Below are 23,553 nucleotides of genomic sequence, written 5' to 3'. Positions count from 1 at the left end.
TCTTCAGCCACATCATTCGATATACCTGATTCCAACGCGGTCATTAATATTCACATTGAAGCGTTTGAGTCCAAGCCTCAAACTAACGTCGACGCCATGGCCAAGTCCAAAAAGTGCGTCTGGTAGTTTCGTAGATATCTATCCAACTGAAATTTGCAAAGCCACACCAACCACAACCAGAACCGCAAGGCACACCGCAATGGTATCAGGAGACCACAAACTAACCGGTCTCGGTCGCTGAGGGGGGTGCGTTGTCAAAATATTCAATATTTGCTCTTGGGCTCACTTTTCATTATAGGTTGACCTCAAGGTACGTTTCTAGGTGTCTGATTCTATGTGCTGAGTGCTCAAGCACACATAGTTCCGCAAGAACTCGCTGTACGCTCTCAATGGATCGGTGGGCTGACTTCTCAAAATTCCCGTAATTGACTGTACTGATTTTACGCATCAGCGGAAAGCACGGGCTGAGCAAAAGGCTGCATCATGATTCAGTTGCGAGCAAGTTTCCAGTACGCTTTCACCTCTGGTATCCAGGGACATGTCACACACTTGGCACGTCGTGTATTACCTGCCATGACTACTACGTATGGCTTAGGTTATTGAAATATCATATCACATACATCGCATTATTGTGAGTTATGTCTGTGAACTGGCCGTATATCGCCGATTCGCCTGGAGGCTTCTACCATTCCGATCAAGAGTTACTAATAACTTCGCAGCCTGTGAGATGAAGAAATACATATATTGATGCATATTCAGGCCTAGCAGGCATGAGGCCTGAGGGCGCGCTTTCAATGTTATGCGCCAAATTTAAGAGCTTAGAGTTGTATTTATGGCTGTTTTTGCATATGTAATGCGATGACCTGTGCACTGCCCGATGAGTTACAACAGCTGAGAAACCTACATAGATCTCGTTTATTGAGGTATTCAGTTGATCCGGAAGTCGACCTGGACCTATAAAATTCCCAGCTTCGACCGGAGGAGCTTCATTGTTGCACTACTGAAGATACCCCTTCTTTCGCACCATCCCAGATCATGATATCCTTCCCTTCTACCTCATGGCAATCTTCACTCATCCAAAAAACAACTTCTAGACGCCCAAGGAACGACGAAGACCCATCTCACGGACGCGCAGCAACAGCCATAACTCCCCGCCTCTATCTTACCGATTACCACACTGCTCGCACACCAGGCAACCTCGCACGTCTCGGTATCACACACGTCGTATCTGCTATCGATTTTGATATCACGGGCGTATTTCCACCGCATGTCCAGGTCTTCCACGTTCCCGTGCGCGATTTAGCCGAGGAGCAGATTTGCGGATGGTTCGATCCCGTCGTGGAGTTTATCAAGGAGGCGCTGGATAAAGAAGACACAAAAGTCTTGGTGCGCCTTGGATCGCTAAGCTCTTAATTTGTAGGAACCAACAGAGGCACCCCTCGTAGGTCCACTGTTTCCAGGGGATCTCGAGATCAGCTATCTTAATTTGCGCCTATCTCGTCGCAACAACACCGATGCACGCTTTGGAGACCATTAAGCATGTTCAAGCAAAGCGTGGAATAGTTGCGCCAAATATTGGGTTTCGCAGACAACTTATCATATGGGGTCGTCAGTTCGAAGAGGCCAAAATCCGTGCTGATCAGGAACACCGCAGAAAGAGGAGTATAGGTGGTGTATCGGAGTTGCTAGCCAAAATGATGAAACGGTCCAAGTCTGCACCTATGCCTGCAGCACCGCTACTTGTGCATGAGGTTCGACAGGAAATGTCTGTCGAAGGCTCACAAGTAGCCTCCCTAATGGAGGCAAAGACTGTAGCACTAGAAACCCTCCGCAAGACTAAGGAGGCAGACAACTGATCCTCCCTCACTATGCCATGTCTTGCAATGGTATACCCTGCAGTAAGCCTGGGCGTTGCATCGTGACAAACTATTCTTCCTGACATCCTTCCAAGTGTTTGCACCCGCATGTGGCCACGCCTCGTAAATCATTCATTCGCAGGATCGAGAAACTTGATCATCGACAATATATATTGACATCACTTTAATTATTTGGAATCATCGAAAGGAGGATAGGAACTGGAAGGAGGCTAACCATTTCTCGTACCCCGCATTTACCCCACATTATATAACACCTTGCACTGGACTAGAAACTGAATACTGAGTATGTACCGAATTAATGGTAATTGTTAAAAGTCAGCGCTTGGTACCTTGGCCTTAACATCTGGGCACGATGGACATTGGATAGGCAGTCTTATAATGGCTGCAACTATTCATAGGCTGAAGATATATACCGGTAGTTTCAGCCTCACGAAACTGCGTGCTTCCGTTACTGTCAATTGAGACAAGAGTTGTGCCATTGAAGGGACTACCACCTCGAGTTTGCGCAATCAATGTTCTCCCCGATGTCGCACTGCACTTTGTTATCCAGATGAGAGAAAACAATAAACCGAACACATCAGGACTCACCGGCAGTGCCTAACGGGATTTCCCCGCGACACAGTTGAGATCATAGATCTGGATTGAGGTCGAGATCGAGGTCGAACACAGCCAGCTGTGGGCGTGTATCGTGACGATAAGGGTTCACACCTGGGCGCTCGCGTGTCTGGACAGGTGGGGGCGAGGGCTCTGGCGCTGCTCATGCGTTAGTTTGAGTTCAATTCGAAGGCACAGAAGGGAATATATATAGTGAAGGAAACAAAATGCACGCAAAAATAATGATAATATTTCAGAGTGAAAGTCAGTTATAAGAATTAAACCAAATATGAAACCAGGAGTAGACAAAACCCGACCACTAGCAGAATAGGCTTGTTATTGAAGAACCACTCACCTCTCACGCTATGATTCTCCCCAAGCCCACCCAGCGGACGCTCCACATTCAGTCTGCCGCGGCGCATCTTCTCCTCATTCGGGAATGGCGGGAAGAATAGAGGCACAGGACCTACAGCACCTGGCTCGGGCATAGTCAAGCCTGGCGGCGCACTCGTAAAAGCGCTAAGACTTTGTGCATATGCAAGCAATTCGGGATAAGGTATCGCGGCTTCATGTGTACAGCAGTTTAATGTCAACCGGATAAAAAAATAGACTACGAACCCTCCTTTGCCTTTCTTATGCATTCTACACATTCATCGCCCTCCTTCACGATCTCATCCAATACCTTCCTCCCCTCTTCCAATGCCTCACATACAGCGCGCCATCGAGCATCCACCTCCAATAGCTCCTGCTGTAATGCGACAATGCGTGCCTGTCGGCGCTGATGTGCTGCTGCTGTTGTCAGTGCTGCTTGCAGCTCAGCATCGACGGCTGCAAATGAGTTTAGCGGAGGTGGGGGAACTTGTTTTTGCGAAGGCTGCTGAGATAGTGAAAGGAAGAGTGATTGGGAAAGAGCAGTAAGTTGCGTGAGCGGTGCAAGGAGCTGAGCATCCATAGTCCAGCTAGCGAAAAGGTGAATATATTAATTTATTTTACTAATCGCTTACCGCGGAGTCTGAAATCTCTGACAATCCATAAGTATGATGCGGTCTATGCGGGGTAAAATGTTGTAGTTGCGAATTCCACGACTTCAAAGCCACCTTACTTCCAACCTCGTATTATTTTCTTCGCTTTACAGTTTTGCACAATGGTAAGACTTTATCTTATTTATATAGACTCACCACTCACACCAAGTCTGTCCAGTCTGCCTACCCTGCATACACCATGGGCGGTCTCTGTATCGTCGGCGGCATCACTGGGTATGCAAGAACTCGTTCGGTTCCTTCGCTCGTTGCTGGCATCGGGTGAGTCGCGTCCTGATAACATAAAAGCGTGTTTTCGCGAACTCTTGTACTCTAGTGTGGGTCTTTTGTTCCTGTGGAGTGCAGAAGTCATCAGGAAAGGCGCGCCAAATGGGTTGGAGGTCGCCTTGGGTACGTTGCCTTCTTTCAAATCCTCATTCTTATATACTGACTTTTGTTCTCGTAGGTGCTTCGGCCCTGCTATTGCTCTCATCTCTTCCCCGTATTACCAAGGGCCCGGTACCCCTTGTGCTCGCTGCAACGAGTAGTGCTGCGGGTGTATACTATGGCACGAAGGTGTACAACTTGCGCAACTAGGCCATTTCCTTGTACTATTATATATTCGCGGCCTTCACTCAATTATCATCGCGTTTCCTACTTCAAATAAGTCTCAGTTAGCTTTGCGCTCAGCCATGTAACATGTCATAGCACAGCCACTAACCTACGTGTTGGATCCCAGGTGGATACGCTACTATTAACAGGACAATGAATTCTCCGGTTGTAATTGATAATCGAAAGACCGGCGAAGTGGTATGATCATCCCACTTCCGCAAAAACTCGCTCGGGCGAAGGTAACTGCAGGTGACATTTGCAGAAAGACCTTGTGTCACGGTATAATGGTTCTGGTGTTCCGCATCGACGACCGATGTATTGACCACGATTTTTCCACCAAGACCAATACCATCAGCTGCAGGGGTCAATGTTGTGCCTGAAAAAGCTTCGACCACTGGTACAATATTTGCCTTCTGAGAACAGAATGAGATACTAAATGCTGTTACATTAGAGCGCACTACTAGTTTTGTTGTATCAGACACCGTCATGTCTCGGTGCTAAAATTGATTCCGGGTCCTCCGAGCATTGTATAATTGTATCATGTTGAAATTGTTGAAATTTTGACACGTCCGTGTATACACTTTGGTGTAATGTAACTCTTACATATCTTCCGGAACGAAGTGCTGCATAGATGACCGACGTCGGACTAGTCAGTCCTACATACAATAAATGATGTGCTGGTATAATACTGTAGTGAGTGAATGTGAATAGATATGTAGCGATCCTCCAGCGTAGTCAAGTCCATTCTACATCATGCCATCTATCGCGCCATAATCGCCTGTGTCTTAACCCCCGCCTCATCTATGGCCTGTTGGAATGCGATCATGTGTTCCTCAGCAACTCTCCTGCAGTTGAGATATGCGCCTTCCCGCTCCCATCGTTCAATACGTCCACGGCTGCGCTCCGCGCCTTCCCACTCCCCGCGTAACCCACCAAAACGGTTCTTCAGCGCACGAATCCGCCGACCTGAATCTGCTGTAGCGGCTCCATTCACCTGCGCCTGCTCTGATATCGTCGTGAGTGATGAGAGTAGGGCCGCTGTATGTGTTCTAAGTTGCACCAGGTGCGGCAGCGGTGCAGCAGCACTGGAGGGTTGGGGTGCAGTGAAAGAGGGCTTTTGGGGCGACGAAGGTAAGGATGGTGCATAAGATGAGTCAAGCTCGTCTTCCTCGGCGACGGTGTCTAGCTTCGTCGGTGCATGTCCGCTCTCGCTCTCGCCCTCGTCAATGTCATCCAACTCACAGAGGACGTCATTTCCGCCGATCTCGGTCGAAAGCCGGCGGAATTCGCGCTCATAGGCAATGAGCTCGCGCACTTGACTTTCCCTCTCTTTTGTGGCCTCGTTGATAGCACGGATCATGTCCGATGCCAGTCTTTCCAGGACGTGTGCGCTTGGAGCAGTATCCGAGGTGTGTGCGGAGGATAAAGTAGGTAGAGCATCGACGGCGCGTAAATGTGCAAGGAATTGATCTGTTGAAGCAAGATTTTGTGCAAGAATCTCCATGGCATCTTGCTCTGGTCTTCTTGGTATAAGCGAGTCATCCCCATCATCCTCATCTAGACTGTCTTCAACATCTTCATCGGCGTCCTCATCAGCGCTCCCACTCCCGCCTAGTTCATCCGCCAAATTAGAGGCCCCCATCTCATCAGCTAGGCTGCTTCCAATCTCGTTCGCAAGACTGTCCCCTGCTACGTGCACTTCACGGTCCTCATTTCCACGTACGCAGTCATTTTCATCAATGCCCTCCGCGCCTTCATCATACTCAATCCCAAACTCCTCCGCCAGCATTCGGGACCCGCCTCCGGGCTCAGGCATTAGTGCAACAGCGAGTTCATGTGCCAGTGAATGTGCCCCATTTGGCATAGTCTGATCCAGGGACGAGAGAGGTTCAGACGCCCGCATTGACTTACGTGGCGATGAGGACTGGTGTCTGGCGTGCGACATGGTGCCGCTCAGATCTTGAATGAATGGGTATAGTGAGTCTATAGAGGATGCGAACGCGTATTGATAATGTCTTGAATGATCGGATCGATTTCTACGCAAGTACTTGTCTATGAGTGCTTTGTGGTTGCCTAGCCGTTATGGCCCAGAAGTTCTAGATTTCGTGGTAGTGGTTGAGATGAAAGGACAGTCAAGACTACGGCTTACTAATCCTATTATCCTTTGCTTTTCTCAATCACCCGGGCCTACGATACCATCTTGTTCATACTTTGTCTGTCCATACTCACTGATACTCACCGAACGTCCTCTCTTTCTGCTTCTAGTGGCCGATCCTAGTACTCCATACTCCATTAACGTCCAAGATCTCTTTTTTCTCTCGCAATTTTATTCATCTATTTATCCTATTCACAATGGCTGGCTACTTCTCCAACCATTCGCAATTCCAGACTCGCTTTGCAAACGCAGCATCTAACACCACCACAACCACAACTACAGCTACTACCACACCTGCCATCCCAGCAGAGACGCGTCCGCGACCCCCTACAAGCAGGCATTTCTCCACTTCCGTCGCACACCCGCCACACGAGGAGCGCGACCGGGGTGTCGATGTTCCTGCACCGCTGGCCGTTCACCCTCTCCGGAATACGTATGTTCGTGGCTTCCTTCTCATTCTCATCCGTGACTTATGTCTGTTTCACCAGGTGGGTCTTCTGGTTCCGACAACAGCGCGCTCCGGGAAATAAAATCACCAATTATGAAGAAGGCATCAAAAAGATCGCTTCTTTTTCCAGCGTTGAATCTTTTTGGGGACTTCAAACTCACCTTTCACCCCCCTCTGCACTCCTGCCCACTACGGACTACCTCCTGTTCCATGCAGGTGTTCGCAGGCCCGTGTGGGAAGACCCCCTGAATCGTGCTGGTGGAAAGTGGATCATACGATTGCGCAAGGGAGTAGCAGACAGAGTGTGGGAGGACCTTGTTATGGGCGTCGTGGGTGACATGTTTGATGAATGTGGCACACAGGGGGAAGGGGAAGAAGGGGGGTGGCCAGAAATTTGTGGTTGCACCATCAGCGTGCGTCAGAGTGAGGATATCGTGAGCTTGTGGAATCGCGTCGATGGGGATGCCAAGGTGCGGGAGAAGATTCGGTGCGTCTTTTGCATTTTTTCCTCGTAATTTTAACGGTCTGATTGCTATGGTAGGGACACCTTGCGCACTGTGCTCAACCTTCCTCCATCGACCATCATGGAGTACAAATCTAATAACGGTGTGGTCTCTCCATCCCCTTCATACCTCATCTTAATGATGCAACCACAGACTCCATGCAAGACAAATCCTCATTCCGCAATTCCGCGATTGAGAGGATGCCCAGTATTGCTGACGCATCGTGACGGCCTTTTTTGTGTCATGGCACGAACCCTGATCATTTTATCTTGTGTTTTGGTGCACATGCAACATCACACGAACGTAATGCCTTCTTGGTATCCTGATTTTCTCTTCAGCATACCAGGAAATAATCGAATATGAAACTGTAGCTCGAATCTTGAATTGTAGTAGCAGACAGTTACGGGGTTTTCTGTCCACAACACAGATAATTCATTACTCTCAAGCCAACTTGATTTTGCTTCTCATACATATAAGACTGAAGTGAATATGTTTTATGAATGACTTCTAAAGCTACGTTAAGCATAGTGTACTATCCCTTCCGGTGCAGTCGTCACTGTGAGTCACAATATGTCATATATTCATAGGCCGGTTTCAAATTAAGCTCTGCAGTCAAGCAAGAGCGCAAGTTCAGTCAGTATTCGAGCAAGTACAGTATTTACTACTAGATATGTCTACTTAAGTGCGAGGGTGACCATTAGTGCTGTGGTTGTAAATTTTTGAAGGGGATGTGTGAGACTTGGATCATATGGATAATCGAGGCTGATGATGCAATGGAACCGTCATTGAAAATATTCAGTAGCTGGCACTAGTTGGCACTTGCAATATATATTGAAACTCCGTCACGGTACATATCGGCAAGTGAAATGACTTGGCGGCACTTTCAACTTAGTATCTCACTCAATTCTGCTTTGACATTAATTGTAGTCGCAACCTCGTAAGGGGTTGTATATATTAGAGAGATAATGATATCTATGTCAAGAATTTCAATAAGATTTTTGTGAGCATCTGTGGGGTGTTGGAAGGGATAGTAGGTCCGCCGTCCGACCGGCGACCACTGACATAAAACTCCGCGGCGTTGGCATCGAGTTAGATATCGATGGATTCGGAGCTGGAAACAACATCAATTGATTCTTGACTAGCGCAGGCCTCAGCTTCACCAACCGGTTGGATATCAACATGTCCCTTCCCCACAAGAATGAAGAGTATGGTACCGAAGTGTACTGGTGAGTAGTATCTGTTTCAGAGACTATTTATTTACCAAACAATTCATTAAAGGGACAAGAGATACGAGCAGTATGTCTTCGTCTGCTCCCTTGATGAGTCATGAGATACCGTAGATGATTAGAGAAGCTGAGGATGCCTCTTTTGACTGGTTCAAGACCTACGCGGATGTTGCGCATGACATCCGCAAGTTCATCCCCAGTAAAGATGCACGCATCCTAATGCTCGGTTGTGGAAATTCAAAGTTTTCAGAGGATGTAGATATCTCCTCTCGCATATGTTGTGTGATCTTGCTACTAACACCGTCGTGCGAACAGATGTGGGAAGACGGGTACAAAAACATTGTCAACGTTGATGTACGCTTCTCGCTGCGATGGTCTTTATTCACCTCATATTTCTCCCAAAGTATTCGCCCGTTGTGATTGAGAAGATGCGCAACCGACACAAAGATGCGCGCCCAGAGATGACATGTAGTTATTTCCTCAGAACCCACTGAAAACACATTAATTCTTTGATAGGGGAAGTGAAGGACGTCCGAACTCTAGACGGTCTAGATACCTCATCCTTTGATGTCGCCATCGATAAAGGTACGTCGCGAATTTTAGTTCCTGTTTTTCGAAATCTCACGCTTTCCGGTCCCAGGAACAATGGATGCAATGATGACGTCTTCAACCGACGTCTGGGTATGTTTAACCATCATAGCAACATACAACGTACTGAGAAGATTCCTTGTTTCACAGGATCCACCAGAGCAAGTAATCAAAGACTGCACAGCAGAAGTATCTCAAGTCATACGGTTAGTCCCTTTACATCTTCGTACCTTCTGGTCTCACAGGGACTGGTAGTGTACTTAAACGCAATGGCATCTTCATCTACATTACCTTCGGACAACCTCACTTCCGAAGACGATATCTCACTGGTCCTCATATAACACGAAATACTTCACTTGAGATCAACCAACTGGGAGAATCTTTCCATTATTACATGTATACCTTGCGGATGCTATGATGTTTCCTGATCGAAGGATTACAAATCTATCTGCTTCCCATATCATGACGCCTAGATACGGGAGATGCGCTTATATGTACCGTACTGAGCACCTACCTGCACCTACCCGCCACCGTGTCAACTACTGCCAACAATAGATCAGTGTCTTGAATTATGTAAGATACAAACCCCTGGCTAGCGCCGATACTATCATGGTGTACCTCGCACAAAATGTCACTGAGCGCTAACGTTCACTCTTATCATCACGATTCACCAGGCTGATATCTACTTGCAATGGCTACTCCCAAACACCATGAAAATTTTTACTTCACTTTCGTCACATTTCTGGTGAGTTGTTATTGGGCAGCCGCGGCCATGCAGCTCACTCTGTCTGCGCCAGGTCGAGGACTACTTATTCAGAGTGCCTCGTGATACCCTAGAGTCGCAGTCAGACGTCTTTCGCGATTTGTTTCTACTACCTGTTCAAGCCGACGGAGCTGAGGGTTGCTCAGACACAAATCCTATCGTTCTCGAGGGCATTCAGAGGGAAGAGTTCCAGTCCCTCATGAAGGTTTTGTATCCCATGTGAGCATTAATGAGAATGGCTTCACGAATTTGTGACTCGGAGCCTGATAGCGTTTTTCCTTTGTAAGGCCATATACCCGTTTATCACCTTCCCTGGATGCACTTCCAGCCACCCTCGAAGAATGGATAGGCATATTGAAGCTATCTAAAATGTGGAGCTTCACTCGCGTTCAGGAATTCGCCATTCAACAGATGGAGCCTATGGTCGCTATGCGACCTCTAGACAAGGTTGCTCTTGCTCAAGATTATGGGATCACAGAATGGCTGGTCTCTGGTCTGCTGCAACTGGCAAGGAGAGAAGAGCCCATTGGACTCGAAGATGTACAGAAACTTGGACTGGATACGGCGTTAAAGCTTGCCGATATTCGGGAGAGTTCACAATCTACCATGCCAATTTGGGCTGGGCGGTATTACATGCATCCCATGACAGCGGACCGTTCAAATGACATGGCCGTTATCACTGCTATCGGTCCTCGAGGATCTACTTCATGCGATTTTACCAATCGAATCCGTCAAGTATTTAATTTGCAGGAGTGATTGCAAACTACAAATTTTATACTTTGGACTACAAGTCGGATCGGCGGCGGTGCTATGTACTGTTTGCACTTCTGTATAGTTGCATTTGCCTTATGATAAGCCCCTGTATAATGTCATCAGGGACGGGGAGATGCGTTACGTATCAGGTCCTTAAAGTTCAGTAATAGTTAGATTGGCAACGTTTGACTTATCTCATGTGGTAACTTTGCTCGAATAGATATTTCGCGATACCGATGCTAAAAGCTCCCATCGCAAACTGGATTGCTCTTGCACTAGCATCAATATTTCTGGTCTGTTCAGAGTAGCAAAGTGCTTGCCGTGCACTCGCAACACTGTCAACCCAGTGTGGGTTCCATGAAGGGGGTGATCGGTGGTTGATGATATTGTATCATTTGTACACAGACTCCTATCAGATAGGCATATTGGCTGTGGCCCAACGAAAATTACCCAATTGAATAATCTTCTGAATCATGTACAGCGCGAGACACTGAAGCAAAATTCATTAACAACGCGCATCAAAATAACACCATTAACATTTTCATAAAATCCAATCATTGGATTCTCCCCATTCACCAACCTCGTCTTCTCAAGGTCTGCATATGTCTCCAAATATTCTGCATGACTGAACACACTGCTCTTCCGCTCACCAACGGGAAGCCCACTCGCAGACGTCACGCCATCCAGAGGTGAGCGGCGAGCACGGGATGAAAAGAAATCGGCTCCAAGCGAAAGGGGAGATGTACTCGATGCCAACGGCGACACTCTTGCATACGAGAGTTCGTCTTGTTCATCCGCGTCGGGCCCCGCCTGTGATAACAAGAACTCGTACATCTCGCGAAGAGCAGTAAAGTCCTGTCGGGAACATAATGTCGAACCAGCCTTGCTGCACGAAGATAGTCCCACAAGGAATCATGGTCGTGCCAACGCGTGTTTGTACTACAGGGGCGTTTAGGCCTGGCACCGCATCCGGTAGCGATGAAAAATCTGATAATAAAAGCCGGTGGCGAGGAAAGTTCGTGCGCAGTATCTTTAGTAGGCTCAACAGTCTCGTCGGGATGTAATCTGGGGGTGAAAGGTTTGGTGCGAATGGCAAAGATGCGTACAATTTCCGCAAAGTTGGCGAACGAAGGAATCGGGGTAGCGGGACTGGAAGTGACAGCCGCCGACGCAGCGCGAGATAAGAAGCGATGAGCGGATCATTGATCTTCGTGTAGAACGGTACGAAATCGCCCACTTCGTCCACAGCTACAACTCCCTGATATGCCTCCAGGGTCTTTAGATCATACCGCACCACATCGTGTGCAAAATTGTCGACCACCTCCGCTGCTACCACATAACATGGAGCGTGTTCCTTGCGTTGCCACTGGAAAACGCTCTGGTTCACCACGTCCACGACCTGGCCATGGCCCTGTTGATGTAGACGGTGCCGTTGTGCCCGTGCTAACTTCTCGCTAATCTCAATGATCGTATACTGTGTGCGGTCATATACATCTGGGTAGTGCGTCTTTAGAAAATCCAGGATATTCAGCGCCAGCGTGCCATTTCCGGCTCCCAGCTCGTAGACCTTGAAGTCTTCGTAAGGGAAGTATTTGAGCAAGTACTCGGACACCTAGGCACTGAGCTATCGCCTGCCCAGTACCATGGCTGTAGGACATTTTAGCTGTATGTGCCAATAACACCAAAAACAGAGTTGCCCACCTTGAACAACTTCTGTCGGAGTGTGCCAGAGTTGCCTCCCAGGACCGTCCTCTTCTCCATTGCCAAATTCCCCGTACCTCTTTGCAACGTCGACTTCAAACTCGGCACTGTCTCTATACTTATTAAAATCAAAGCCTCCCTCAACGCCACCGCAATGTGGAGGTGCAGTGAAAATCGTGGCGCGCTTGCTGAAATAGCCGTAGTGCGGATTGTACAATGAATCCTCTATGAAATCTCGGACTAGCATCCGTACTCTGGTTGGGGGTTTACGATGAGACTCGAGGTCATGCGACGAAAGCATTGGGTACTTGAGATGTTTCGGGTCGACAGTGGTAGAGAAAGAGATATCCGGGTTATAGTTAATTTTGTCATTGTGTTTCGAAGGCGGCTTATCGTTCGCTGTCAGCGGCGTCGAAGAGAAGTAGGCCTTGAGGTGAGTTTGTCGTGGACAGTATCGATGATTACATGAAAGTATGCTGCGAAGCATTTGCTAGTTAAACTTGGTGAAAGTACAGCTGGCGCTATATGCATACAACCTTAAAGCTTCAACCGAAACAGACAGAATTTCCGTGCGACAATATGCGCTGATGTTGATTTGTTGAGCTTCCACTTATCTAGTAATGATTCTAATCTCCTTCAACTGCCACTGCCTTCCGGTATCGGCTGGTACCACAGTTCGGCGAAAATGACTACAGCGGAGCGTTTGGTTCGCTCCTGGATGGCATCAGAGAAGGACTCCGAGGTCGATGAGAGCGTTGCTGGTACACTTTTCGTTGCAAGGCGATATCAAAATTTAAATGAATTCTTCAGGAATATCAAGTGGTCAATTAACTTTGTTGGATATTATAAAGGCTCTTGGTGAATTCTTAACATCTGAGGAGGACCGCTTGCGGACGAAAGGTGAACATGTCACTCACTTATCGGTGTTCTTGTTCTCAGTCATTGCAGGCGTCGAGTTTCTCTCATCTGTTCTTGGACGATGTCCACACGAAAAGTTTAATCGCCAGGCTAGTAAGTACAAGTCACCTCAAGGATGAATTAATTCTACTCACCGCCTTTACTAGTTCGTGTGCTCACCACGTTTTATTGCAGCAAGCTTGAAGATCTTGAGACCATCATCCCTGCACTCAACGGTCTCTCTTACCTTGTCAAGTTTCCTAACATACAGTCGGCCGAAGTGAAGGATATTCTCAATGCGTACGTACTTGAATTGTTGTGCATTTCCATTACTTTTAATATCGCTTAGTATATTCGCCAATGTCAAAATGAGAGCTCTTGTGCAGTCCACTCGCTTCTTCGTCTTTTCGATCGTCGATTCTCTGATTGCTAGCCATCGAGACACCCTCAAGGAAATGGGAAGTGCTTTCCTTGCGGGATATGTGAACCTTGCAGTCGGAGAGAAAGACCCTCGAAATCTCATGTTGGCATTTGCCATTGCTCGAGTTGTGCTGGCAGAATTCGACACTCTTGCTCATACTGAGGTAGGGTTCGCTTTTATGCCGTCTGCTCCATGTTCAACCGTCGTACATAGGATTTCTTTGACATAACATTCTGCTACTTTCCCATCACATTCCGACCACCACCCGATGATCCTTATGGCATCAGTGCAGATGATCTGAAGCAGTCTCTTCGGTGCAACAAGGTCTTACACACTGTGTCTTCTATTTGCTAATGCTGCTGCAGACTCTGTCTGTGCGCAACTCCAGCCTTCGGGCTCCTTGGAATTCCAGTCTTTCTGGAAAAGCTTACTGCTGGATCACCCTCAACCAAGGTCACTGCTGCACTTGTGATGTTTAAATATTAATCTAATAATCCATCGGCAGCGAGATACTCTACATGCAATGGATATCTGTCTTCCGGTCTACGGACCTGCTGTGACGCGCGAGTTGGGGAAGAAAATTTGGAGCTCTCTGAAAATCGAAGTAAGATTTTATTCCCTGGAATCTTGAGTATAACATTATGTGGAATCAGATTTTTCAACCAACTGATCCCGATACCGAACATTCAGCCCTCAATACACTGCAGGTCCTTCTTAGGACCATGCATGCTGATAAATCCCAAGACGCAGTAGGCGAGGACTCCATCACAGGCCTCGCACGAGACATGTGTAGCGAATGCATGCAGACGTTGAAGGAGCCTGAGAAATCCCAAGCAAGAGCTGCAATGAAGGTCATATGTGCCTTTGCCCGAGCTAATGGTAAGCGTTGTACAATGATACAGGCTGGAACTCAACCGTCTTCATTCACCAGGACCACTTTCCGGTTTTGCAGTCTCGCAAGCTGCTGAGCTTCTCATCAGAAATTTCCATGACCCAGACGAGGTATCAAACCGGGCGTCAGTGGTTATATTACTCACAGAGTTGATTGAAGCCTGCCGGGGTGATGTTACGCATGCCTCCGTTTCTCAGTCTTCTCAGTCAACATTATCTCCACTCGCTGCCTCAAAGGATGCCCTCCTTGGGCTCCTCATTGTCAGCTTAAAAGGACCTGCGACATGCCTGCCAGCACTGCATGGTCTAAATGCACTTGTGCGCACTCCTAAATTAGTAGCTGATGATGAGCTTGGGTACATAGTGCTCGAGGTCAGCGAACTACTACGCAAGGAGCCTGATGAAGTAGAAGACGTGACGTACGAACGTTTTTCTCTCCATCTATGATGAGTTGCTGAGGTTCGTGGTTTCAGTATGGACACCCTCGCACTTCTCTCTACCATCGCTGGTATTGCGCCGCACCATCTGTCATCGCAGACGCTCCCGATCCTTTTTTCCTTCCTCCCAGATGTTGCTCCATCAAGGGATGCCATCACGCAGCGCGCATCTTACTGGCGCGCCCTTTCGTCCCTCAGTGCCCTTTGTGTACAACCACAACTTTTTGAGATATTAGTTGTCAGGCTCATCGCCAAACTTGATCTCCTCTGTGAAATCTTGCCATCTAGGACAATTGACCAGGAAAGTACAGCTGCGTATGCCCATGCTATCCTCACGGCACTCGCAAATACACTCGACGTCAAAGTCTCTTCGAAAGACGTAGATGTCCCCAAGTACGCCTGAGCAGCTACTGCCGCACATGTTCAGATTGTACTTGGATGCTGCGCTAGCGAGCTCGGAGGTGGTGGCTATCGCTGCAGATCCAAGGCTGCTGCAAGTTGGGGCGAGGATTATCAGGCTTGTGAGTCAGACCTTGACTGTTGCGTGAGTCTTTGTCTTATCTCTGAGTGAACACCATTGATAAAGGTGGCAGGGGGCAAGAAAAGCTTGTTGCCGCTGTGTTTGCCGCCTACACGCAAGGTGACGTGAAGCTGATTACTGGTGGTCTCTTAAACTCAGCCACACCATTCGCACCTCTCCATGTGAGTGCAACACTCACATTCCCCTTATGTACGTTACATTGACTCCGATCCTAGCTTAATGCCAGTCCCCGACAACGGAACAGTTTCACTCTGTTCTCTTCTACCATCGTCTCATTACGCAAGGAGGTATGCCGCTTTTGAACCTGAATTTCGGTGCTTTTGTCAATGCCGCTTCAAGGTTCGGATGCCTGTCGACAATCTATCCACTTTCCTCTCCGAACTGGTCGCGTGGAGTGATAGCCCATCCAGTACAATATTACAACGAGAAGCTGCATCTCACGTTCTTGCATCCAATGTTAATAAGCATGTTGATGGTGATTCATCACATATTTTCATTGTAATCAGGCTGATCACTTCTCTTCAGATGTATCTGACTTTCTGACATCCCAGCTGGAGGGTTACTCGTCATCAGCCCTCAAAAACACAAGTATCCCGGCAGAAGCACGCAAGAACGCAATCAGTACCTGGATATCTGTGCTCGCCTTCTAGCTCGTACCTTATTTGCGCTGATTTTTCTCTCCAGATCACAAGGGCGCTCCTTGTTCGCTCTCATCCCTCTGCAAATGCATTCATTAATCACTTGTTCGAGCTTTTGGATGACAACACAGTCGACTGGGATGCGGCGCGAGCGATCGGTTTGCTTGCAGGCGAGGATGTCATATTGACGAAACGCAATGATGCTGTTCTTAAGGTATGCAAAGGAAACCTAGCAGAATCCCCCTAAAAAAACTGCGTATTTTTAGATTCTACACGTGCAGAAGTACTTCAATGTAGTGATGCCGCGGTTGTTAGAAGGAGCCAAGGGTGTGTAAGGTGTTCATACTCCATATAATCTAACACACTTCCTATTCGCAAGGATCACGAAGAGAGACATCATATTTGGTTGCTTTGGCGTACCTCATCAATGCTGTACCGAAGGCAATCTACGCTAGTCAGATGCCCTCAGTTAGTCGTCATTTTGGTTGACTGGAGCATATTGGTTGGTTTGCTGACGGTGTTCCCTTAGCTGATGCCTATTTTACTACGCGGACTCGACCTCGTTGACCCATCCATTCGTTCACACATTATTAACACGTTGTCTAACAATATCGATGTTACATCCGCTGATAAGGACGCTGTCTCGATGTATGCGTCGACTCTCGTGCTTGCCATGCTTAAAAATTGCATGTGTTCGGAAATGCCTGATCCTGTGCGTCGTTCACGTGTTCATTGATTTTACTCGGAATACTGAATGGCCAAAGGGAGTACGCGTAGCGGCGCTCAAATACCTGGCATTGCTGCCAGGCACCGTGCGATATGATTTACTGCATCCTTACAAGACGCGTGTATTGAAGGAATTAGCAAAGGTTTTGGACGACCCTAAGCGTGCGGTGAGGAAAGAGGCAGTTGTTGCAAGGTATGGCATAATAATATTTTCGGTCATTCACCTATTCATCATGAATCAAATAGAACGAACTGGTCAGTTTCTATGCAAGCTAGTTCATCACACGGCAGAACTTATTTTTGTTTGTCAGGTACAAATACAGTGGGTAGGGATGATAATGCCTTGCATGGGCACATCATGTGGTCGTCTAAATACTCCTCAGTTAGAGCGAGGTTACCACCTTGAGGCAGCCTGACTGGTTATGCATTATGTTGCATGTGATGTGAAACCTAAATGGATACTACTAGCATGAGTGTGCACGTGTGTCGCTGAACTATCCCAAAAGTATCGCTCCTTAGTAATAAGTGTTTCAAGGCAAGTCAAAAAATAAATCTGACACCATTGTCTCGGCCGATGTACTTCGCTTGATTTAGAACGTTGTCCTCTTACTGCCAGCCTCATCTAGTATATTTCAATCCCCTTAGTCTCGAAAGAATGTGGATGGAACAGTTCTTCCAAAATAATGACGGTTATGTGTCATCCTGGGTCAGGATGTTCCTCTGGCTCAACTTCGCCCAGTGCGATATCTACCACAACGCACCCTCCTGTCGGTATATAGCACCCAGAGCAAGACTATACTCATCAATGTAGTACCTGCACTTACAGACGCTGTTAAAAACTGGAGCGCTCCCCAGCTTGTTCTCAGCTGGAAGCAAGCTCCGGGGCCCGGGAAATAGTTCTTGAATGTGGTGCCTTATTGGCTAACCTCGCTAGAAATCGTCTACGATGACAACATAGTCGTCCTCGGGAAATCCTCAGACGAAGGAAGGCGGTCGCTCACGAGTCAAGCCCTGATGACTGGTCAAAGCTTGGCAGGAGGACACAGTACAGTTACTCCTTTGTCTTCTCTGAGGATTCCCAAGTCTGTCAAGTTAGACTCTTCGTGAGTGGAAGCACTTTCGTCAATCCATGAGTATATGCCGGTTTTTCTCAACACTATGAGCACCACCATCACATATCTCCAGCAGCACAGATCCTGAGGATGCCTTTCTGGTATCCATTTCATGTTCCATATTCCGCGAGCCGTCCACATGTCATTTTCTCATCGCCAGTGCTTTGTACATGATTGGCATGGTGAGTTCGAATTTTTGACATCCTGCATCAGATCGTTTGTTTGACTCTGTAAATCTAGCTCAATATGTTATATATTTAATAGACCTAGACTTCAATGCATCTCGATGGGCAGCAAAACTACTATAACGATGCTGGACGATGTGCTTTCACATTACTTGGCCATATCAGCCATGGCAATAGTATTGTTAAGCTGCTGGCGAAAATACCGGGTCAATCGTTCGCGACCTCAGCTGGTACCGCCTGGTCCTACACCTCTTCCAGTATTGGGAAACGTTCTCAGTCTTGATACTGCTCGACCTTGGCTGACCTTCAATGCCTGGAGATCTACATACGGTTTGGTACATCATAGTGGGGGTTTGTTCATAATAGCTCATCTTGTTCTCCAGGTGACATAATTTATGCTCGTCTGCCCAACAAGCCTATCCTGGTCGTTAATTCTGAAGAGGTCGCCAAAGACCTCTTTGAAGAGCGTTCCAGCATATATTCGGATAGAACCCTTACGAAGCGTGAGTTGCACCTTGCAGTATTAGCCCGTATCGATCACGAAGATATCGCCAGCTTCGCTTCAGACTTTAACGTAGGGTTCATGCCATATGGAGACAGGTGCACAATGGGTTATTACATGTTCTGTTAATGGGTGTCTGGTAATCAGCAGGTGGCGTCTTCACCGGCGAATTTTGCATCAAGCGTTTCGTCAAGTTGAAACACCAACTTATCACGCTATGTAACTCCGTTCCGCACACAGACTGTTGTTCAGTCTTCTACAGGACCCCAGCAGTTATGCAAGCCATTTTCGGATGTCAGTCGCAACAGTCCTTTGTGTGGTATTGAAGCTAATGTTTATCAGGTATACTTTATCATTTGTGCTGTTTATGATATATGACTGTGAAGCAAAATACAAGGATGACTACATCGTCCACGCCACCACAAGCTATGCGGAATTGATAGAAGATGCTTTAGCGCCAACTGCTATGACGTTGATGGAAACATTTCCTTTCCGTATGTTCGCTCATACTTTAATGCTATGGCATGTAAGTCACCCAACAACCCTCCTAGTTTTGCAGCTACCTAGCTGGTTTCCTGGTGCTACATTCAAACGAGCGTCAGTCAAGTGTATACGGGCAGGTCATGATGTGAAGGAGATACCCTTTCAATATGTCAAAGAGAGGATGGTGAAATATTTCATTAGTTGAAGTACTGCGAACTGACGAACCATCGACAGTCTACTAACGACACGGGGCCGTGCTTTGTGGCTGATGCATTCAACAGGATGCACCTTTCTCAAGAGGATGCCTCCATTGAAACTGCGATTAAGGAGACTGCTTCTATTGCATTCACAGGTAGGCAAGGTGAAGTATTATTCCCCTCAATGCTTATTTTTGTCTCCAGCGGCATCTGGAACGGCAAGTTTCTCCTGGTTCTAGTTTACCCATTATAATCAGTTTGCCCTTGACTCAGACTATTTCCACATTGCTTGTATTCCTTCTTGCTATGATACTCAACCCAGAGGTGCAAACTAAAGCGCACGCGGAGATTGATCGAGTCGTTGGCAAATATAGACTCCCAGACTTCAATGATAGACCAGCGTTGCCTTACGTGGAAGCTATCTTGCGTGAGACTCTCAGGTGGTATCCCGTGGCACCACTCGGTCTGTCCACAACACAATTGCTTTCCAAACGACCTTTGACGATATTCTCAGGTGTCCCACACGCAACGACAACCAGTGACGTCTACAATGGTTATTTCATCCCCAAAGGTGTGTGCCGTCCTGATTTAACGACGATGGCTGACGACCCTGATGTTAGGAGTTGCTGTATTTCCAAATACATGGAAAGTCCTACTTATATCTCCAAGTGACAAAAATTTAGGGCGATGACGCGCGATCCAAAGAAATACTCCAATCCTGATGAATTCAAACCGGAAAGGTTTCTCCATGAAGACGGGTCCCTCACCAGTGACACTATGGCTTTAGCCTTTGGCTGGGGTCGCCGTATATGGTGGGCATCTATTCGTAGTCTTACACTCTCCGCTGAATGTTATTGGTCAGTGTGGGACGGCATGTGGCGGAGGCATCAATCTGGATAGCAATTGTGAATTTCCTGGCGTTTTTCTCGGCCCATAAAGCTCTCGACGAACGCGGCATGGAAATTCCAGTTACTCCAAAGTTCAGCACTGGTTTCGCAATGTGTGCATAATTGCATGCTCCCAAGAGTAGTCTGCTAATGTCTTGTTATTTCAGTAATCCGGAGATATTTCCCTGCTGCATTGTCCCGCGATTCCCTGATGCGTCTGTGAAGACACTAGTGCACCTCACTGGGTTAGGTTCGTCTGTGGAGATCACCTCCAAATCCTGAAAGACTAATATACAGTAGCAGAGGAATCGTGATTGTGGTATAACATGTAGGTCAAGTGTAAACGTCCCATGGATATGGCTTTCTGCTTTGAAATTTTGGTCTATGTAACACATTTTCTTCAATTTAAGTACAATGTACACATGCGAGGCGGGTCATGATGGACCTCATGATTGGACGGACTCGCCCTTCTTCCTCGAGTGCTCCATTACCAGGAGTGAAGACCACCGCTGACGACAATACTGCGAATTTTACAGTTAGCTTCACTGCTAAGCAAAGAAATACAAGGAAGTCGACGCACTCGCTACCCGTACAGAATGTCGATGCATCAGATGCCAACCACGTCACTACACCGCGCAACTCGTTAGGGCGTCCAAGTCGACCCAGAGGGTTCATATTAGACCACACATCGAGAAGGCCCGGTTGTTTGTCCAGATATGCTGTAGTCATACTATCACAGCCATCATGATTTAGCTTGCAATGCAATTAATCGCGAGACAAACCTGGTGTACATATATCCTGGAGACAACGAGTTGACGCGAATCTTCTTTTCGCCAAGCTCGCAAGCCATGCTACGAGCCATCTGCAGGACAGCTGATTTGGAGGTGTTGTACGATACCCAGGCGTGGCCCTATACAGGGTCAGCATGCAAACATGACCATAGCAGTTTTTGGGAGATGCGCACCCTGTTAGTGACACTGCCTGACATTGATGCGATAAGAATAATACTGCCACCGCGTCCGAATCGCAACATCTGTCTGCCAGCAGCCTGCGCAGTGAAGAGGACACCACTGGCGTTGACATCCAGGACCTTCACATCGGGGTTGATTTCAAAAACTGTCGGTGGAAAGCAACTAGTCAATAATCACCCACCTCTCTGTACTCCTCTGCCGGGTATTCCAGACAGTCTATGGGTGACCTGAGAATACCAGCCGCAGCGATGCAAAAGTCCATTCTTCCCTCTTTATCACCAATTTCCTCTGTCTTTTTCCAAAGCGCCTGCTGATCAGTGACGGTCTCGCTGAAATACTCCAGCCGCGAGTTATTCCCTAGCTTGACGACGTAATCTCTGCTTGCGATCCATTCATCTGATGGCTTTTCTGGGAGATCGAAGCAATATACGACACGTGCACCAGCCTCGCAACATGCAAGAGCCATCTCCAAGCCAAGGCCCCTATTTCCGCCGGAGACAAGCCCAACGCGGTCGGTTAGCGCGAACTCATCGAAGATCTTGGGCTTTGGCGTGATGGATGGGTCTGCAGCAGCCTCGAGGGCAGCCTCGACACCGAGTTTACCGAGAGGAGACGCAGATTGAGCTGGGAATTGGGAACTATGGGAAAATTCAGCTTCCGTTTCATGCAACATTTCTAGATAAATAAACACTTGACACATCTTACCTGGACATGATAGATGATCGCGACAGGTTCAACGTTAGGGAAAACGATCACGCATGAAGGGTCTTTATACTGCACACCCAATAAGGTCTAGCCGCCTTCTGTGAGCTCGCCTGACCATAATGAAGCGGCGTATGAATAATGAAATTGGTACTAAATTCTGAATTACTTCGAATTCGTGACCACATGAGTTAATTTGCGGAACGAAGTAGTCTTCCTACAGCAGATAAAGAATTGAAGTATCCGCGTTATCCGTGATAGTACAATTCTAGGGGATTGTGGGCTTCCATTGATGCACTGTTGCCTGCATCTGTATTGAATCCATAGTGGTACTTTAATTACAAGCTAGCGTACGACATGAAAGATAAATCTCTGCGTGTAGTGTTGTAACTAGAGACACAAAGATCGTGCAGGTGGAGCACGCACGTGGGGGTGGACGCGAATTGGTTCCGCGGGATCAAATGCTCCGTGCTGTGCTGTCCGTGTCAGGACTAGTGGGCCTGTCATTCGTTATCTGAAATCAAGTATCTCTAATCACAAGCTCCTACTTACAGATAGTCGTCGTATAGTTATTTGTAACGTTAACGTTCTTTGCGGTACGCTGTAATTCACAGATGAGGATCGCGCGTGAACTTGAGCTGTCGAAAACAGGCTACTGTGATACAGGCCTTGTACAAGTCGGTGTCGAGGATCCACACCACCTTGATTTCAGACTGAACGCTAGTGCTGGTCATGATGATGATCGATGGTATTAGAGAGAGTGGTGTTGCTACAAATCGAGCCTTCGTACATAACCGAAGCCGCTAGCTACAGTTAGCATCAATCCTACGTCTCTTCAGTCTCCTTCGCCACAACCATTCCGGGTCCGGCCCCAAGTTTATCCACCAAATCCCCCGTCCGTTCCCTGAGAGCATCCCTCATCTCACTCCATAATACCTTACCTGCATCACACGCAACTTTAAACACCTCCTCAAAGCGATCCATATGCAACCTGGTCTCCATCTGGACGAGCGTCACGCGTCCTGTACGAGGCATCACCCCTACCACGACGCTCGGAACATCATTTTCTTCGACTGTAGTTAGATCAAGTAAGGGTTGGGTGCCATGCACGCCGCCGCCGATGGCGCAGACAAAGTCAAAGAGGGGGATGCCTGCGGCTGCTAGAGCGAGCGTGGAGGCATTTATGCAAGCGGGGAGGAGGCCGCCATCGAGCTGGAGGACATGTATAAAGATATCGATTGTGCTGCGTGGATAGAGATGGGTTTGTACGACTGGTTCGAATGTGCTTTTGATTGATGCTGCGAGTTCGAGGAGACGCCTGAGTGGTATTAGCGATGTAATAAAGTGTTGGTATAGGTGATATATTTACTTGTCGCCTCTGCCTCTTCTTCTTCGTTCACCGACGCCAAAAGGAGCAAGTTGGACTTCGACGTTTAGTGTTGCACGATCGTGGAATGTTTCGCGTCTTGTTCCTGATTTTGATTCGTGTGGACCGAGGACTGAGACGCGTACTTGAGTGAGGCCATGTGAGTAGGTGACGCTGCCATCTGCTGTTCCTTGTGGTGCGAAGTTGATGGCTAGTGTTCGTAGTTCATACGGTCTGCGACCGTCGCTGCGAAGAAGACCAGCATTAAGTAGTTCGATACGGGATGACTGGATATGAATGGGTGGGAGGGCTATGTTGGGATTCAGTAAATGGGCGCACCATGGTTGGTCACTTAGGT

The 23,553-nt window shown here is 47.6% G+C and overlaps 13 protein-coding genes across 13 annotated transcripts; 8 read left to right on the top strand and 5 right to left on the bottom strand.

Moving 5' to 3' along the window:
* Positions 1 to 14: 14 nt before the first annotated feature.
* F5147DRAFT_690333 (ribosomal L29e protein family-domain-containing protein) lies at positions 15 to 626 on the top strand. Its single transcript, XM_041437055.1, has 5 exons — positions 15 to 113; positions 162 to 246; positions 299 to 310; positions 362 to 397; positions 452 to 626. Exons 1-5 carry the CDS (start codon positions 97 to 99, stop codon positions 485 to 487), a joined length of 186 nt encoding a protein of 61 aa, XP_041294046.1. The 5' UTR covers positions 15 to 96; the 3' UTR covers positions 488 to 626.
* A 409-nt stretch (positions 627 to 1,035) lies between these two features.
* Positions 1,036 to 1,856, top strand: F5147DRAFT_574917 (protein-tyrosine phosphatase-like protein; the record flags this gene model as incomplete). The annotated part of the gene is made up of 2 exons (XM_041431245.1): positions 1,036 to 1,386; positions 1,446 to 1,856. The coding sequence occupies 2 exons, from the start codon at positions 1,036 to 1,038 to the stop codon at positions 1,854 to 1,856; spliced, it is 762 nt and encodes a 253-aa protein (XP_041294045.1).
* Positions 1,857 to 2,207: 351 nt separating this feature from the next.
* Positions 2,208 to 3,548, bottom strand: F5147DRAFT_137560 (vitamin-D-receptor interacting mediator subunit 4-domain-containing protein). Its single transcript, XM_041428226.1, has 5 exons — positions 3,476 to 3,548; positions 3,090 to 3,430; positions 2,827 to 3,036; positions 2,466 to 2,630; positions 2,208 to 2,409 (listed from the first exon to the last, which is right to left on the bottom strand). The coding sequence occupies exons 1-4, from the start codon at positions 3,502 to 3,504 to the stop codon at positions 2,506 to 2,508; spliced, it is 705 nt and encodes a 234-aa protein (XP_041294044.1). The 5' UTR covers positions 3,505 to 3,548; the 3' UTR covers positions 2,208 to 2,409; positions 2,466 to 2,505.
* F5147DRAFT_690321 (transmembrane proteins 14C-domain-containing protein) lies at positions 3,505 to 4,274 on the top strand. Its single transcript, XM_041437054.1, has 4 exons — positions 3,505 to 3,618; positions 3,672 to 3,772; positions 3,828 to 3,901; positions 3,957 to 4,274. The coding sequence occupies exons 1-4, from the start codon at positions 3,616 to 3,618 to the stop codon at positions 4,085 to 4,087; spliced, it is 309 nt and encodes a 102-aa protein (XP_041294043.1). The 5' UTR covers positions 3,505 to 3,615; the 3' UTR covers positions 4,088 to 4,274.
* Positions 4,275 to 4,644: 370 nt separating this feature from the next.
* On the bottom strand, positions 4,645 to 6,284 carry F5147DRAFT_690320 (uncharacterized protein). Its single transcript, XM_041437053.1, has one exon. The coding sequence runs from the start codon at positions 6,045 to 6,047 to the stop codon at positions 4,863 to 4,865; it is 1,185 nt and encodes a 394-aa protein (XP_041294042.1). The 5' UTR covers positions 6,048 to 6,284; the 3' UTR covers positions 4,645 to 4,862.
* Positions 6,268 to 7,713, top strand: F5147DRAFT_690318 (translation initiation factor eIF 4e-like domain-containing protein). The gene is made up of 4 exons (XM_041437052.1): positions 6,268 to 6,690; positions 6,746 to 7,192; positions 7,247 to 7,311; positions 7,362 to 7,713. The coding sequence occupies exons 1-4, from the start codon at positions 6,455 to 6,457 to the stop codon at positions 7,433 to 7,435; spliced, it is 822 nt and encodes a 273-aa protein (XP_041294041.1). The 5' UTR covers positions 6,268 to 6,454; the 3' UTR covers positions 7,436 to 7,713.
* A 628-nt stretch (positions 7,714 to 8,341) lies between these two features.
* F5147DRAFT_634522 (S-adenosyl-L-methionine-dependent methyltransferase) lies at positions 8,342 to 9,591 on the top strand. The gene is made up of 8 exons (XM_041432865.1): positions 8,342 to 8,434; positions 8,487 to 8,504; positions 8,557 to 8,788; positions 8,839 to 8,902; positions 8,951 to 9,019; positions 9,075 to 9,115; positions 9,173 to 9,228; positions 9,278 to 9,591. Exons 1-8 carry the CDS (start codon positions 8,388 to 8,390, stop codon positions 9,438 to 9,440), a joined length of 690 nt encoding a protein of 229 aa, XP_041294040.1. The 5' UTR covers positions 8,342 to 8,387; the 3' UTR covers positions 9,441 to 9,591.
* On the top strand, positions 9,577 to 10,789 carry F5147DRAFT_690310 (uncharacterized protein). Its single transcript, XM_041437051.1, has 3 exons — positions 9,577 to 9,767; positions 9,820 to 10,004; positions 10,073 to 10,789. The coding sequence occupies exons 1-3, from the start codon at positions 9,714 to 9,716 to the stop codon at positions 10,539 to 10,541; spliced, it is 708 nt and encodes a 235-aa protein (XP_041294039.1). The 5' UTR covers positions 9,577 to 9,713; the 3' UTR covers positions 10,542 to 10,789.
* On the bottom strand, positions 10,729 to 12,787 carry F5147DRAFT_752984 (DUF185-domain-containing protein; the record flags this gene model as incomplete). Its single annotated transcript, XM_041440227.1, has 4 exons — positions 12,240 to 12,787; positions 11,431 to 12,113; positions 11,069 to 11,393; positions 10,729 to 10,784 (listed from the first exon to the last, which is right to left on the bottom strand). Exons 1-4 carry the CDS (start codon positions 12,724 to 12,726, stop codon positions 10,729 to 10,731), a joined length of 1,551 nt encoding a protein of 516 aa, XP_041294038.1. The 5' UTR covers positions 12,727 to 12,787.
* Positions 12,788 to 12,841: 54 nt separating this feature from the next.
* On the top strand, positions 12,842 to 17,308 carry F5147DRAFT_690302 (ARM repeat-containing protein). The gene is made up of 21 exons (XM_041437050.1): positions 12,842 to 13,000; positions 13,050 to 13,139; positions 13,188 to 13,250; positions 13,304 to 13,436; positions 13,486 to 13,720; positions 13,771 to 13,871; positions 13,923 to 14,010; positions 14,063 to 14,161; positions 14,211 to 14,436; positions 14,489 to 14,867; positions 14,922 to 15,270; positions 15,293 to 15,429; positions 15,479 to 15,619; positions 15,711 to 15,901; positions 15,952 to 16,061; positions 16,111 to 16,278; positions 16,331 to 16,391; positions 16,444 to 16,532; positions 16,594 to 16,776; positions 16,829 to 16,983; positions 17,102 to 17,308. The coding sequence occupies exons 1-21, from the start codon at positions 12,925 to 12,927 to the stop codon at positions 17,118 to 17,120; spliced, it is 3,093 nt and encodes a 1,030-aa protein (XP_041294037.1). The 5' UTR covers positions 12,842 to 12,924; the 3' UTR covers positions 17,121 to 17,308.
* A 946-nt stretch (positions 17,309 to 18,254) lies between these two features.
* Positions 18,255 to 20,438, top strand: F5147DRAFT_745302 (cytochrome P450; the record flags this gene model as incomplete). The annotated part of the gene is made up of 15 exons (XM_041439741.1): positions 18,255 to 18,417; positions 18,471 to 18,590; positions 18,633 to 18,687; positions 18,740 to 18,808; positions 18,830 to 18,903; positions 18,976 to 19,083; positions 19,141 to 19,256; positions 19,307 to 19,424; positions 19,474 to 19,501; positions 19,527 to 19,732; positions 19,784 to 19,840; positions 19,890 to 19,918; positions 19,975 to 20,081; positions 20,132 to 20,269; positions 20,324 to 20,438. The coding sequence occupies 15 exons, from the start codon at positions 18,255 to 18,257 to the stop codon at positions 20,436 to 20,438; spliced, it is 1,503 nt and encodes a 500-aa protein (XP_041294036.1).
* Positions 20,439 to 20,457: 19 nt separating this feature from the next.
* Positions 20,458 to 22,006, bottom strand: F5147DRAFT_690285 (uncharacterized protein; the record flags this gene model as incomplete). Its single annotated transcript, XM_041437049.1, has 4 exons — positions 21,833 to 22,006; positions 21,309 to 21,765; positions 21,121 to 21,246; positions 20,458 to 21,066 (listed from the first exon to the last, which is right to left on the bottom strand). Coding segments are annotated over exons 1-4 (728 nt in total), but the record flags the coding sequence as incomplete, so codon positions are not given.
* A 458-nt stretch (positions 22,007 to 22,464) lies between these two features.
* On the bottom strand, positions 22,465 to 23,546 carry F5147DRAFT_611240 (exoribonuclease, exosome component 4). The gene is made up of 3 exons (XM_041432434.1): positions 23,535 to 23,546; positions 23,199 to 23,482; positions 22,465 to 23,147 (listed from the first exon to the last, which is right to left on the bottom strand). Exons 1-3 carry the CDS (start codon positions 23,535 to 23,537, stop codon positions 22,655 to 22,657), a joined length of 780 nt encoding a protein of 259 aa, XP_041294034.1. The 5' UTR covers positions 23,538 to 23,546; the 3' UTR covers positions 22,465 to 22,654.
* Positions 23,547 to 23,553: the final 7 nt, after the last annotated feature.

Source organism: Suillus discolor (genome assembly GCF_016758755.1).
Source record: "Suillus discolor strain FC423 chromosome Unknown F5147scaffold_21, whole genome shotgun sequence".
In the NCBI taxonomy this organism is placed as follows: Eukaryota; Fungi; Basidiomycota; class Agaricomycetes; order Boletales; family Suillaceae; genus Suillus; species Suillus discolor.
This window is presented reverse-complemented; position numbering and strand designations above follow the sequence as displayed.

Coding starts and splice junctions, on each gene's coding strand:
- F5147DRAFT_690321 (XM_041437054.1), top strand. Junction 3,773..3,827: donor TCGCTCGTTGCTGGCATCGG/GTGAGTCGCGTC, acceptor CTTGTACTCTAG/TGTGGGTCTTTTGTTCCTGT. Junction 3,902..3,956: donor TGGGTTGGAGGTCGCCTTGG/GTACGTTGCCTT, acceptor TTGTTCTCGTAG/GTGCTTCGGCCCTGCTATTG.
- F5147DRAFT_690302 (XM_041437050.1), top strand. CDS start 12,925: ATGACTACAGCGGAGCGTTTGGTTCGCTCCTGGATGGCATCAGAGAAG. Junction 14,162..14,210: donor GGAGCTCTCTGAAAATCGAA/GTAAGATTTTAT, acceptor ATGTGGAATCAG/ATTTTTCAACCAACTGATCC. Junction 15,620..15,710: donor CTCACATTCCCCTTATGTAC/GTTACATTGACT, acceptor TCATTACGCAAG/GAGGTATGCCGCTTTTGAAC.
- F5147DRAFT_634522 (XM_041432865.1), top strand. CDS start 8,388: ATGTCCCTTCCCCACAAGAATGAAGAGTATGGTACCGAAGTGTACTG. Junction 8,903..8,950: donor TGCGCGCCCAGAGATGACAT/GTAGTTATTTCC, acceptor ATTCTTTGATAG/GGGAAGTGAAGGACGTCCGA. Junction 9,116..9,172: donor CGTCTTCAACCGACGTCTGG/GTATGTTTAACC, acceptor CTTGTTTCACAG/GATCCACCAGAGCAAGTAAT.
- F5147DRAFT_690318 (XM_041437052.1), top strand. CDS start 6,455: ATGGCTGGCTACTTCTCCAACCATTCGCAATTCCAGACTCGCTTTGCA. Junction 6,691..6,745: donor GTTCACCCTCTCCGGAATAC/GTATGTTCGTGG, acceptor CTGTTTCACCAG/GTGGGTCTTCTGGTTCCGAC. Junction 7,312..7,361: donor GGAGTACAAATCTAATAACG/GTGTGGTCTCTC, acceptor ATGCAACCACAG/ACTCCATGCAAGACAAATCC.
- F5147DRAFT_137560 (XM_041428226.1), bottom strand. CDS start 3,504: ATGGATTGTCAGAGATTTCAGACTCCGCG. Junction 3,037..3,089: donor CATAAGAAAGGCAAAGGAGG/GTTCGTAGTCTA, acceptor GTACACATGAAG/CCGCGATACCTTATCCCGAA. Junction 2,631..2,826: donor GGAGAATCATAGCGTGAGAG/GTGAGTGGTTCT, acceptor ACGCATGAGCAG/CGCCAGAGCCCTCGCCCCCA.
- F5147DRAFT_690333 (XM_041437055.1), top strand. Junction 398..451: donor TGTACGCTCTCAATGGATCG/GTGGGCTGACTT, acceptor TTTACGCATCAG/CGGAAAGCACGGGCTGAGCA.
- F5147DRAFT_690310 (XM_041437051.1), top strand. CDS start 9,714: ATGGCTACTCCCAAACACCATGAAAATTTTTACTTCACTTTCGTCACA. Junction 9,768..9,819: donor TCACTTTCGTCACATTTCTG/GTGAGTTGTTAT, acceptor TGTCTGCGCCAG/GTCGAGGACTACTTATTCAG. Junction 10,005..10,072: donor ATGAAGGTTTTGTATCCCAT/GTGAGCATTAAT, acceptor TTCCTTTGTAAG/GCCATATACCCGTTTATCAC.
- F5147DRAFT_611240 (XM_041432434.1), bottom strand. Junction 23,148..23,198: donor AGAAGAGGCAGAGGCGACAA/GTAAATATATCA, acceptor AATACCACTCAG/GCGTCTCCTCGAACTCGCAG.
- F5147DRAFT_690320 (XM_041437053.1), bottom strand. CDS start 6,047: ATGTCGCACGCCAGACACCAGTCCTCATCGCCACGTAAGTCAATGCGG.